This window comes from Apodemus sylvaticus, chromosome 3 (assembly GCF_947179515.1).
Source record: "Apodemus sylvaticus chromosome 3, mApoSyl1.1, whole genome shotgun sequence".
In the NCBI taxonomy this organism is placed as follows: domain Eukaryota; kingdom Metazoa; phylum Chordata; class Mammalia; order Rodentia; family Muridae; genus Apodemus; species Apodemus sylvaticus.
Window position 1 is genome coordinate 140,474,541 of NC_067474.1, and position 13,345 is coordinate 140,487,885.

At 44.3% G+C, this 13,345-nt stretch overlaps 1 protein-coding gene across 4 annotated transcripts in view; it reads left to right on the top strand.

Moving 5' to 3' along the window:
* Kiaa0319l (KIAA0319 like) overlaps positions 1-13,345 on the top strand; it is a 93,749-nt gene that overhangs the window by 31,734 nt on the left and 48,670 nt on the right. For all 4 annotated transcript variants that reach the window (XM_052177384.1, XM_052177385.1, XM_052177386.1 and 1 more), the window contains exon 3: positions 1,491-2,017. In XM_052177384.1, the coding sequence (XP_052033344.1) occupies positions 1,491-2,017 (527 nt within the window). The remainder of the gene's footprint in view (positions 1-1,490; positions 2,018-13,345) is intronic.

The following is a 13,345-nucleotide window of genomic DNA, read 5'->3' on the forward strand; positions in this document are numbered from 1 at the left end:
GAGGGTGCTGACTAGTTTTATGTCAACTTGACACATTCTAGAGGAGGGAAGCATAATTGAGAAAATTTATCTTAAGATTGGGCTGGGATGGGTTGGAGAGATGGCTCAGAGGTTAGGAGTACTGACTGCTCTTCCAGAAGTCCTGAATTCAATTCCCATCAACCACATGGTGGCTCACAACCATCTGTAATGGGATCCAATGCCTTTTTCTGGCGTGACTGAAGAGAACAACAGTGTACTCACATATATAAAATAAGCAATAGTTTAAAAAAAAAAGGTTGAGCTGGGACAGGCAAGCCTATAGGACATTTTCTTAATGAATAATTCATGAGGGAGGGCTTGGGCTATTATGGACAGAGATACTCCTGGGCTGGTGGTTGTGGAGTCTATAAGAAGCAGGCTGAGGAAGCCAGTGAGCAGTGCTCTTCCATAGGCACCGCATCAGCTCCTGCCTCCTGTCCCTGTGTGCTTGAGCTCCTGCCTGCCTTGCTTTGGTAATAAGCTGTCACATGGGGCTGTGAATGAAGTAACCCTTTCCTCCCCAGCTGCTTTTTGTCAGAGTGTTCCATCCCAATAGAAACCCTAAGACAGACTTAAAACAGCTTCCATTTACAGTTGGCTTTGTAAGAAGTAATGATGAAGAGGATCAATTCCATGCCTTGAAATAGTTCAATGGAGAGTCTGGGGTCATACTGTTATCTAGATTACCTGTGGTAGGACACCACTGCATGTTTCCTTGTATTTATGTGGTATGGTATGGGTTGTCATTCAGAAAACCCAGTTAGAATAATTTCTCTCTTGATCACAGTTTTCACCTCTACTTTGACTGATGACACAATATGCAAAATCATGTGACTGACAAACAACTCATGGGAAAATACTGTATCTGTCACCTGCATGCGGTCAGGAGTGCTCAGCTTGTGTTGCTGTTACTTTGGTGGGAAAATGTTGCAGCTTGTTCATCTTCCTACACTTCTGGTCTCTTTGTCCACTCTCCCTGACATACAACTTGGAAGCAAGTTAGAAGGTCAAGTTTGGGGACTCTGCACTTCCATCAGAAGAGTCTGTCTTAAACTTTATTTAATATTTTGTTGGGACTCCTTGTAAAGGCTTTACATGGTAGAAACTCATTGAGAAGGGAGCCTCCTCCATGAATGGGAAGCAATTCCTGAAAACACAATGCATTCTTCCCCTCTGTTCTACTCAATGCTGTTTTCTTACCCTCTTAAAAACTTGCCTCCAGCCAAGCATGGCAGTCCACACTTGGCAATCACAGCACTCTGGAGGCAGATCTCTGAGTTCAAGGCCAGCCTGGTGCACATAGTGAGTTCTAGACCAGCCAGGGTATGTAGTGAGATTTTTGTCTCAATAAAACAAAACAACAAACCTGCCTTCAATACTGCTTCAGATGCTGGTGGTATCTGGGCTCTTTATCGAACAGTAATCTCTGTCTGGGTTCTTTCTAAAGTGTCTTCATTCTTTGTTTTTAGATGCTAATGAGAGCAGATGCCATCAGGGGAAGACACTTTATGGAGCTGGCTTGAGAACTGAGGGAGAAAATCACCTTCGGTTTCTTCAAGGAAGCCTGCCTTTTCAAGCCTGTTGGGCTGCCTGCTGCCAGGACTCTGCCTGTCATGTTCTGTGGTGGCTGGAAGGGATGTGCTTTCAGGCTGACTGCAGCAAGCCCCAGAGCTGCCAGCCTTTTAGGACAGACTCTTCCAATTCCATGCTGATATTTTTTCAAAAATCCCAAACTGCAAATGATTTGGGTCTTCTACCTGAAGATGATGAACCCCATCTTCTAAGGCTAGGCTGGGGCAGGACATCGTGGAGGAGGCAGAGCCTCCCTGGGGCTCCCCTCACCCTTTCTGTACCCTCTAGTCACCACCGGAGCTTACTCAGGGATCGTCAGAAGAGAGATCTTCTCAGTGTGGTACCTACAAGTGTAGCAGTGCCACATTCTAAAGTGAATCACTCCGAGGAAGCAGGTGCTGTGAGTCCCAGCGCCTCTGCAGAGGTAAGCAAGCAGGTTCCCAGGGAGTAGAACTTAAATCTGTTCCTCCACATCCATGTACGAGCAGTTGGGCTGATGCTTGTGGGCAGTGCTCACAGACTGGTGTGTGTGTAAAGCTGGCTGGTGTTTCTTCATAGGTCCCAGGAATGTTCATTTTACACAGGTCTGACAACTGTTTTCGTTAGAGCAGAAAGCTGCTCATTATCTGTTCTAAGCTAGTTCTTGGCTACAGGTAAGTGCTGCTGTGTGGGTGTGAGCCTCTACCAATGGTTTTGCAGTGTTTTCTGCCAGATTGCAAAACAGTCATTGGTGTAGCTGCAGTCAAGTTTTCCTCCTCCGTCTCCTGCCTATAAACACATTCCTTATGAGTTGATTTCTATTCCAGTCTGAATGAGCCATCCTGGTCCTGTCGACCAAGATCTGACCTGCTGGGCTGGGATGCATGAGGTCTGTCAGCCAAGAGGTGTCTGGGGACATTCTCACCGAGCTTACATGCTAAGGGAGATGCTACCAATAGAGTTTATTCTGCTTATTATGTTTCTTTATTGTTGATTTTCCTGCACAATGATTAAAAGAAGTGACTCATTCTGTGCTCAGTCTGACTTGTTACTGCAACTTATTTTTGTATTTGTTTTGTCCTAGTTGTCTCTGTTAAGTCCAAATCAGAGTGGGGAGGTTACTACTTGCCAGGCACTGTGTGTGCTAATCCCTGTATTATGTCATTTTGTTTAATTTTCCTGACAATATTTCCAAGTAGGTAGTATTAGTTTTGTTTTACTAGTGAGGAAACTGAGGCCCAAAAGAGGTGAAGCAGCCTGCCTGAAATCATGCAGCTACTGAGCACCAGGTCTAGGTACTCAGTAAATCCAGGCTTACTATTTAGGAAAAATTTTGACTGAACCATTACAGACTACCACTCTTGACTGAATATGCCCACAACCATTTATGTAAACCTGCCATCCATGTGAAGTACTTCTCTAAGCATTAGAAGTGTGAAAGCATGTAAGCCGTGGTCTGTGTCCTCAGGGGACACTGACATAAGAGGCTAAGTCTTCCCAGTGGAATTGCTACTCACCCAATTGTTTGTTTGTTTGTTTGTTTATTTATTTACTTATATCTCAATTGCAGTCCCCTCACCCCAAATCCCCATCTACTCCTCCTCTTCAGAAAAGGGCAGGCCTCCCATGGATATTGATCAGCCAAGGAATATCAATCTGTAGTAAGACCAGGCAGCCCTCTCCTATTAAGGCTGGATGACGCAACCCAGTAATAGGAAAGGGTCCGAAAAACAGGCAGCAGAGTCAGAGACATCCCCTGCTCTCACTATAACGAGCCCCACAAGAAGACCAAGCTGCACAGCTGTGACATATGTGCAGGCGGCCTGGGTGGTGGGTCAGCCTCTGTGAGCTCCCGTTAGTTGATTCTGTGGGTTTTCTTGTGGTGTCCTTGACCCCTCTTACTCCTACAATCTTTCCTCCCTTTCTGTGGGTCTCTACATCTGTTTCCATCACGTGCTGGCAGAAGCCTCTCTGATGCCAGTTGGCACCCATCTGTGAGCATAGCAGAATATCACTAGGAATTGTCTCATTCACTTTTTTTCCTTGCCAGTTGTATTTGTTTCTATCCTAGGTCCCTGGACTGCCCATCCTCCGGATCTTGTTCTTCAGGCAGTGGCAGGCATGGGCTTCCTCTCACGGCAAGAATCTAAGTTGGACCACACATTGGTTGGCCACTTCCACAATTTCTGTGCTATTTTTATCCTGGCACTTCTTGTAGGCAGGGCAAATTGTAGGTTGAAAGTTCTGTAGCTGGAATCCCTCCACTGGAAGCCTTGCCTAGTTACAGGAGATGGCCAGGCCAGGCTCTGTATCCCCCATTGCTAGGAGTCTTAGCTAGGGTCATCATCCTAGATTCCTGGGAGTTTGTTTTGTTTTGTTGTTGTTGATGATCTTGGTGGTGGGTTTTTTTTTTTTTTTTTTGGTTGTTTTGTTTTGTTTTTTGCACTGGGTTTCTAGCTTGTCCCAGAGATGACCCCCTATTCCAGTTGTCTCTCCTAGTACTCTCTCTCCCCCTCCATCCTCCTTTTCTTTCTTTCTTTTTTTGAGACAGGGTTTCTCTGTGTAGCCCTGGCTGTCCTGTAACTCACTCTGTAGACCAGGCTGACCTCGAACTCAGAAATCCTCCTGCCTTTGCCTCCCAAGAGCTGGGATTAAAGGTGTGCGTCACCACTGCCTGGCTCCCCTCCATCATTCTTGCATCTGATCCCTCCTATTCCCCTTCCCCACCTGCCTTCAGCCCACGGTGATATTTACCCTACTCCTCCGTCCAGACCCCTCCCTACTCCACCCAGGATGTCTATTTTATTTCCGCTTCACAGTGAGAATCGCATGTCTCTCCCTGATCCCCTCCTTGTTACTTCTCTGGATCTGTGGATTGTAGAGTAGCTATCCTTTACTTTATGGTAAGTGAGAACACACCATGTTTGCCTTTCCGTATCTGGGTCAGGATGATATTTTTCTAGTTCTGTCCATTTGCCTGCAGATTTCATGATGTTCTTGTTTTGTTTTGTTTTGTTTTGTTTTGTTTTGTTTTGTTTTTTAATGTATCTTGCCTCAAGTTTATGTGTAAACACAGGTCATCTGCAATTAGTGTGTGGGTAGGTGTGTCACAGCAGTCCTTCTGTTTTCACACTGGCAGGAGCCTTTTCTATGGGGCCTTCACAGGAGCCTGGGCACCTTTGGGAGCCTGAGCTGGAGCTGCAGCCTCTGCCTTGGTTTGAGCCTTGGGCTTTGGCTGGCAGAGCCTACGCCCTTTGGCCATGTAGCTTTGAATCTGCTTCCCAAGCTTGGGGTGAGTGATGAAAGCCAGGCGGCTGAGTTTGCGGCTGGGGCCCCTTGGCATCTTGGGCTTGATGGCCTGAGGCTTCACCAGGGCCTTGATGGCCTCTGCGCACGCACTCACTGCCTTTGCATTGCTGACCTGCATCTTCTTCAGGCTTTTCTCGTGCTTCTTGGCAAAGCGCATGTTCCTCAGGAACTTGGGATCAACCCCCCTTAAGAGATTTGTATCTTTACGACTGGGGTTTCTTGATGCCATTTCTGTGTTATTTGTGGCATTGGGTTGTGTGTGGTGTGGTTCTGGGACTGGGACTTGGACGTGGCATGTCTTCATGGTAACCTGAGGCTCCTCCAATGCCTGCGACCTGAAGAGAAAGAGCTCATGATGTAATTTTTTTTAAAAAATTGTATGATCTCATAAAACAAATTTGGCAATGTTCTTTCTTCCTATTTTGTGGGATAATTTGAAGAGTATTGGTATTAGCTATTCTTTGAAAGTCTGGTAGAATTCTGTGCTGAAACCACCTGGCCCTCGACCACCTGGCCCTCGACCACCTGGCCCTCGGTTTTTGTTGTTGTTGTTTCTTTGTTTGTATGTTTTTTGGTCTGGGAGACTTTTAATGGCTGCTGCTTCTATTTCCTTAGGGGTTATTGGTCTGTATAAGTTGTTTATCTGATCTTGATGTAACTTTGGTAAGTGGTATCTATTGAGAAACTTGTCCACTTCTTTTAGATTTTCCAGTTTTGTATAGGACAGTTTTTTGAAGTATGACCTAATGATTCTTTGAATTTTCTCGGTAACTATTGTTATATCCCCTTTTCGGTTCTGATTTTGTAAATTTGGATTTTTTTCTCTCTTCCTTGTAGTTAGCTTGGATAAGGGTTTGTCTGTGTTGCTGATTTTCTAGAAGAACCAACTCTTTGTTTCTTTGATTCTTTGCATTGCTCTCTTTTTTTCTAATTGATTGATTTCAGCTCTGAGTTTGATTACTCCCTGCCATCTGCTCCTCTTGGGTGTGTTTATTTCTTTTTGTTCTAGAGCTCTCAGGTGTGCTGTTAAATTGCAAGTGTAAGGTCTCTCTAATTTCTTTATGGAGACACTTAGTGCTACCAACTTTCCTCTTAGCATGGCTTTCATTGTGTCCCATAAGTTTGGGTATGGTATGCATTGATTCATTTCAGTGAATCTTAGGAAGTATTTATTTATTTCATTTGTTCTTTCATTCATTTGCTCTTTCTTTCTTCCTTTCTTCCTTTCTTCCTTCCTTCCTTGACCCAGTGGTGATTCAGTAGAGATTTGTTCAGTTTCCATGAATGCATGGGCTTTTTGTTGTTTCTGTTGTTGTTGAAGCGTTAATCTTTGCTACTTGGATAAAATTCAGGGACATAGTTCAATTTTCTTGTATCTGTTGAGACTTGCTTTGTGATAGAGTATATCGTATGGCTCTTAAATTCTCTCTTCCCTTTTCTTTTGGAGGACAGGGTGTAGTATATATGTTCCATTTAAAGCTGAACATTCTACAGTTTCTTATTCTCTGCATCTAGTTGTGGGTTTTAGTGTTAACCATCATCTACTGCACATAGAAGCTTCTCTGAAGTGGATGAGAACTGCAGTGACCTATGGCTATAGTGTACGTCATTAGGAGTCAGTTCAGTGCTGTGTCTATGTAGCAGAAAAAGACAGGTAGGTTCTCCTCTAGAGCCTATAACCTGCCTACCTAAGATTCTTAGCTTAACAATGGTGCCAGATAAGTTTCATCTTGTGAACTTTTTTTTTTTTTTTTGGATTTGGTTTTTTCAAGACAGGGTTTCTCTGTATAGCCCTGACTGTCCTAGAACTCACTCTGTAGACCAAGCTGGCCTTGAACTCAGAAATCCGCCTGCCTCTGCCTCCCAGAGTGCTGGGATTACAGGCATGCGCCACCACCGCCCAGCTTGGACTTTTCGTATTTATTTATTTATGAATGATTGTGGTAACCAGAGGTTACTTTAACCATGGAAAGTGAAACCACAGATAAGAAGGATAGCTCTAGTCAGGTGTCACTGTGCAATGACTAGATTGGAACAGGACAAAATATATAGAGCCCCATAAAGTAGGCTCTTCAGGCTAGAGAGATGCTTGCTATCAAATAAGTAAACGATACAGAAAAGAAGATAAATAAGAATCCGTTAGACTTGGGGTGCCCAAACTTTAGCATCTATCAGCGTCACTTGAAGTCTGTGTTCTAAAGAGATCACTAGGCCCCAATCCAGAATCGTAGAGTCCACAGGTTTAGAGTGGGGCCTCAGAATTTGATTTTCTAAGTTCCTAGAGATCACTAGTACTTTGGTCCAGGGAACATACTTCAGAGCTGCTGCCTTATAGGCTGGGTAGGAGTGGGGAGGAACTCTAGGATTATCCTTAAGCATGGATTATCCATAAGCAGGATATACTCTTCATTGTGATATGGAGGAAGGATTTCATGAATATCTAAAGCAGGTATTTATAGGTTTGCTAAGAGGAATTCTTAGGTCATTTCTTGGTTCTTCTGAAGTGTGGTAGATTATTTATGGGAAATGGAAGCAGGATGGGGACAGGTGGACAACAGGCAGGCAGATTAAGGGTTGGGGAGAGTGGTAAGGGTCTGAAATAGCCTTAGTGACAGATAGAAGATGGCAAACTAGGCAAGGAAATAGGAATCCTTCTAGGTAGCCTTGAAGCTGATGCCGTGAACGTACAACAGAATGCACCACTCACTCGCCAGTAACACGAGTCTTCTCCATAGCTCCCAGCGACCCTGCAAGGAAAAGGCTGGTGGCTTGACTCATCCAAGTTAGGAAATTTGCTAGATGGTTTGTGCAGAAGGAAATTGGGGCATGGAAATTAAGGTTTTCAAGAGAGTGTATGACAGAGACTACAGAAGATTTGAAAGGAGGTAAAGACAGGAAGGGCTGACAGTTAAATGGAGAAGCTTGTCATTTAAAGGTTGCCATGGTCGATTTGCAGATATTGGGGGAACAGGGTGGCTATGAGAAGGGCAGGTGGCCATATGCAGAAAATCGGATGCTTGAATTTAGGATGTGGGGTTGTAGTTCTGAGAGGAACAGGGTCTGAAGTATGGCTGTGGAGGACATTGCTGAAGTACAGTGGAAAGGTTTATTAGTGACAAGGAGCTCAAAGAGATTCAGGAAGCCTCAAAGAGCTGTTAGTGAGTTGTCCTTGTGGGAGCTGAGATGGTCTCAACAGCAACAGCTGATGTTAACTGAACAAATCTATGCAGTTCTGCTAGTATCCCTATTAGAGAGAAGAAACAAAGAGGGAAGACGCAGCTAGTCCATTCCACCCAGAGTCTCTTCTTGGAGCCCTCCTACTCCTTAGGCTGGACTTGGGGTGGGAAGGGATTTGAAAGCCAGACATTGTGGAGAGGAGGAGTGGTGAGTTTACAGGGACAGGATGGAATGAGGCCAGCACACTGGAGGGTATGTGTGCTTACAGTGAAAGGATAGAAAATACAGCCTAAGTCTCTAATGACCCCAAGAAATCAAAAGTTTAAAATGCTATTTCGCTCCAAAGAAGCTCTAATGCCAGCCTTCTAAGGAGCCCCAAACGCTTCACATTCCAGAGCCCGCCCTTGTTAGGAGCTAGGCAAAAAGGCCTTGAATAAGTGATCCTGGCCCCCGTAAGGTAACTTTCTAGAAAAGAGCTAATTATCTGTTTATCTTGCTTCTGTAAACTGCTAATGCCTTTACCCCCCAACTCAATATTTTTAGACCCCAGCAATTAGCTTAGCACTGAGTCACTGAGTAACTTGCCTTTCTGCCCTCAGCTTGAGACCTTTGGCCTCAAGAGATAGCTCACCCTGTCCCAGGAGCTAGCTCATCTGATGACTGGCCCAAAGTTTAACTCTACAATGCCCCAAGGATGTTTGCTCCAGATAATCATTAACCTTCCTTAAGACATAAACTATTGCCTGACTTGTTCATTCTATGCTTCCTGTCCAGTGCATGATTGTCTTCCACCCCTTGCCTTGTGATTTTTCCCTTTAAATACCCCTGACTTGAGTTGCACAGGGTCCACAGTCCTCTAGCCCTGCGCGGTATACGACTGTGGAGCCCAGAGCCTCTGGAATAAAAATCCTCTTGCTATTGCATCAAGACTGTTTCTCTTGAGTGATATGGATGTCGCCTTCCGAGGCATGGGGTGCTGGGGCGCCCTCAGTTTTAGGGGGTCTTACAACAGCAATGTGTCAGCTGGAGGCTTCTTCTTCTCCTTGTTTACCTGTGGCAGTGGCACACAGTTTGCTGTTCCTGAACAGGACTTTCAGAGCTCTGGAGGAGGACTATTTACTATACATGAACTTGGGAGTAGGAATAGGTCTTTGCTGCAGGTACTGCTGCACAGAGACATTGCAGAGTGCAAGCAGTCTTCCCAGCCATGAAACTGTTAGAGCCTCCATGTTGTTCTTAGGAGCTTAATGCATACTCCCTCAGGCCATGGAAAGCTCTGAGAGTTGGTAAACTGTGCATTCCAAGTATTTAACCGGCAGGCATTTCTTTGAGGAGACAACTTGAGAGTTCAAACTGGTAATCAACAGGGAAAAGTAGAAGACCATATTTGCACTACAGTTCTTGTTCTAGTCATCGAGGATTGGCCAGCACCAATGTTTCTAGTTTATTCTGTTTTCTGAGGTAGGTCAAGTAACCCTGCATTGGAAGTTGGGCAAAGCTGTAGCCTGCATTGCTCTGGTCTTTCCTGAAATGTCTGTAGCACCTGGCTTGTCGTGGTGAATTGTCCATTCTTTTGGATACACAGATCATGATCCCCCAAAGTAAGCACTGTGGGCAGTTTGCATTTGAAGTGGGGAGTGCTATTATTCCCTTCCCACCACTTAAAAGAGGGAAAAGTTAGTCTAGTTTGGCTTGAGCACTGTACTTTTGTGTCAAGAGCCGTTGAATTGTTGCAGAAGGGACAGGGAGGCTGGTTAATTGGGTCCTGGAACAGGCACTGTGTGTGAGGTTTAGCCCCAGGCAATTAGCTGCTGCCAGGCCTGCTTTGTGAAGGAGGCCAGGAAGGAAGGTCCATATGGACGAGTTTGGCTTTAAGAAGGCTCAGGTGTTGTCTTTACCATGAACATTCCCTTCCAGCCATTGGTCGCAGCTTCCACAGCCTCCCATCTACACAGCTGCCTGCTGCCTGCTTTCCCTGAGAACTGTGCTGACTCTGTAAAGCCTGAGTTTACCTCTTATCAGAAGATAAAGCATGGGGTGTGGGCCGAGAGGAGGAGGCTTACATAACAGCCCAGGACTGCAGCTCCAGCTATTCAGGTGTTCTTTGTTGTCTGTCATGCCCGGCCGCAGCTCTCCATGCTTTCCTGCTTGCTTGCTTTTGGTTTGTATTTTTAAATTTCTTCTAAGCCCTTTCAGCTTGTGAAATTATTGCCAAGAGTTCATTTATTCTTCTGGTTATTACTCTGACAAATTTGGAATCCCTTGGGGCCTAGCTTTTTTCAAATTCTAATTCTTAGTTACCTAACAGACAAGCTAACAGTCTTTGCCCTTTTTTTTTTTCTTTTACAGCCCTAGTCTGCTTCCGGGCATCTGTCTTGGACAGTTTGTGTGCTCTCTCACTCCTGACTTAGACTCTTCTCATACTTAGCATCTCCTCTCTCCAATGTAATTTTACACAAATGGCTTATTACATCATGAGAAAAATTGAGCAGCCAGTTCTCTTGTTTTGTGGCATGACAGAAGTCCCTGAAGGCCAGCATCCTTTCTCAAAGCCTTAATTTCTGAACTGCAGCACCTTCCATTTCCCCTTTTCCGGACTGTCCAGTTTCCTGTGTTATCCTAGAGTGTCTTTAATAGTCTGCTAGCTGTGTGTGAAGGAAAATGCAACACAAACTTAATTGAGAGACAATGGTAATTCAATCTTTGGGTGAGACAACTAAAATCTAATCTTGTAAGCCTTATTAAAATCTGATTCCTCTGGTGATGAATCCTTGTGGATCTGCCATGATATCAGGAAACTGTAGCAGCTACATCTTATCCCTCTGCTGTCTGGGTTCCAAAGAGAATGAACTCTCTCCTGCTTCTTCTTTTTTTCTGTCCGACCCAGAAGTCCTGCCTACTTGCCCAGTAATTGGCTCCTTTATCCATTAGGGGATTGGTTCACAAGAACAGCACCAGGACCATCCACAATATCTTTTTTTTTAATATTTTTTTATTTTATGTATATGAGTACACTGTATTATCACCAGAGGAATTTAATAGATCCTCCAGAGATTTTAATAAGGCTTACAATGTAAGACCCCCAAAACCGAGGGTGCCCCAGCACCCCACACCCCGGAAGGTGACACCCAAATCACTCGCGAGAAACGGTCTCGATGCAATAGCATGAGGATTTCTTTATTTCCAGAATTCTGGGTTCCATAGCCATGCGCCACGCAGGGTCAGATGACTATGGACCACGAGTGCCGAATTGAGACAGCTTTTATAAGTTTACGACAGAGCCCGCGAATCACAAACCAATCATTTCTTAGCATGGAGAGCCCTCGAAATGCAAGCCAATTGACTTGTACCACTCCATAGTTTGTAGGCCAATCAGTTTAAATTATCGGAGCCCGCGCTCAGTGAACCAATTAGTTTCCTATAGTGTCTACAGCTGCGTGAACTCCTGCTTAGAGGGGTAATGGCTTAAGTTTACAGAAGCAAGATAAGCTTAGCCCATTTTCAGTTACCCTATGGGGCCAGGATCACCTATTCAAGGCCTTTCTGCTAGGTCTAAACAAAGGGCGGGCTCTGGAATGTGACCTTTTACCTAGTTTCTAACAAAGCGAAATAGCATTTTAAACTACTGATTTCTTGGGGTCGTTAGAATTAGGCTGTATTATTTTCTATCTTTTCAACAAGATTAGATTTTAGTTGTCTCACCCAGAGATTGAGTTACCATTGTTTCTCAACTAAGTTTGTGTTGCGTTTTCCTTCACACACAGCTAGTCTGGGTTCAAGAGAGAAAGGTAGAGCGGCCAAGCATGGGTTTGCCTGAGGTGCTCCACAAAGGCCACATCAGATCCCATTACAGATGGTTGTGAGTCACCATATGGTTGCTGGGAATTGAACTCAGGACCTCTAGAAGAGCAGTCAGTGCTCTTACCTGCTGAGCCATCCAGCCCCCTTATTTATTCCTTAAATGTACACTCCCCAGGAAAGCCGTGGTCCAAGCTTTTTAAACTAGGCAGTCTCTGTACTACAGATAAGCTTAGGTTCCCATCTCTTCTTGGGTGATCTTTTCAAATGTGTCTTTCAAAGAGTTGTGAGTTTCACCCTAAGATTTTTTTGGATACAGCTGTTCATGTTACTTCTTTGTTACCATTCTAGCATCAGTAAACCAGTAGTTCCTCTCAAGGTTGATGATTTCTATTTTCATGTTCTGGTTTCTGCTTGCTCTCATGTTGAGTTCACTCATTTTTCTCTATTTTTGTTTTCTATTTTATTGATTTCTATTTTCATTTGTGTATTTGTTTTGTTTTGTTTTTCAAGATAGGGTTTATCTGTGTAGATCTGCCTTCCACTGCCTCCTGGGTGCTGAGAGTAAAGGTGTGTGTGCCACTGCCTGACTGGTTTCTACTCTAATTTTAGTATTGCACATCTTCAACTCAATACATTTACTTTTTATTTTTATTTTTTAAGATTTAATGTAAGGTCACTAATTTGAGACTCTAACTTTTCCTCTGTTTCTCTCCCCCTCCCCCTTCTTTTTTGAGATAGGGTATTTTTGTATAGTCTAGACTGTCCTTGAACTCACAGCCTCACTCTCCTGAGTGAGCTGCAGTGCCTAGCAAAGTTCTAATTGTTTTTGTTATCGTTATGATTGTCATAAAGTGTATAGTATACATCTTTATGTGAAATGCTGTTATTATTAAAGTACTTTCGTTGTTTAACACCTTGCATTTCTCCTTGCAGCACTTTGAAACGATATTTATTTTTAGTGCGCGCGCGCGCGCGTGTGTGTGTGTGTGTGTGTGTGTGTGTGTGTGTGTGTGTGTGCATGAGGGTATAGGTGTCTGTGGAAGGCAGAGGCATTAGATCCCCTAGAGCTGGAGTTGTAGAGGGTGCAAGCCACTTGACATGGGTTCTGGGACTTGAACTCCACTCCACTGCAAGAACAGTATGCACTCTTAAATGCAGTGATGTCTTAGTTTGGGATTGTTTCTATAATCGTTAGTTCTGTATTCCTGAGTATATGTGTGTCTTAGTTCTCTGGCTGCTTAGATGAAATTCTCCTTGGCACCATTTTAAGCACTTCAGTAGCTATTCTTGGGTAGTTTCATGCTCCGGGCTTGTTGCACATCTCAGTTCTGTGTCAGATGTGGGCTTGCCGCTTCCTTTAGACTGGAAAGTAGTAGACCACATCTCCTCAGATCTTCATTGCTGACACTCCTCCCCTGCTCTCCTTCCAAACACAAGTAGTAACCTGGGTTTGTCAGTCACTGATGCTCTGCTCATTTCTTTCTGG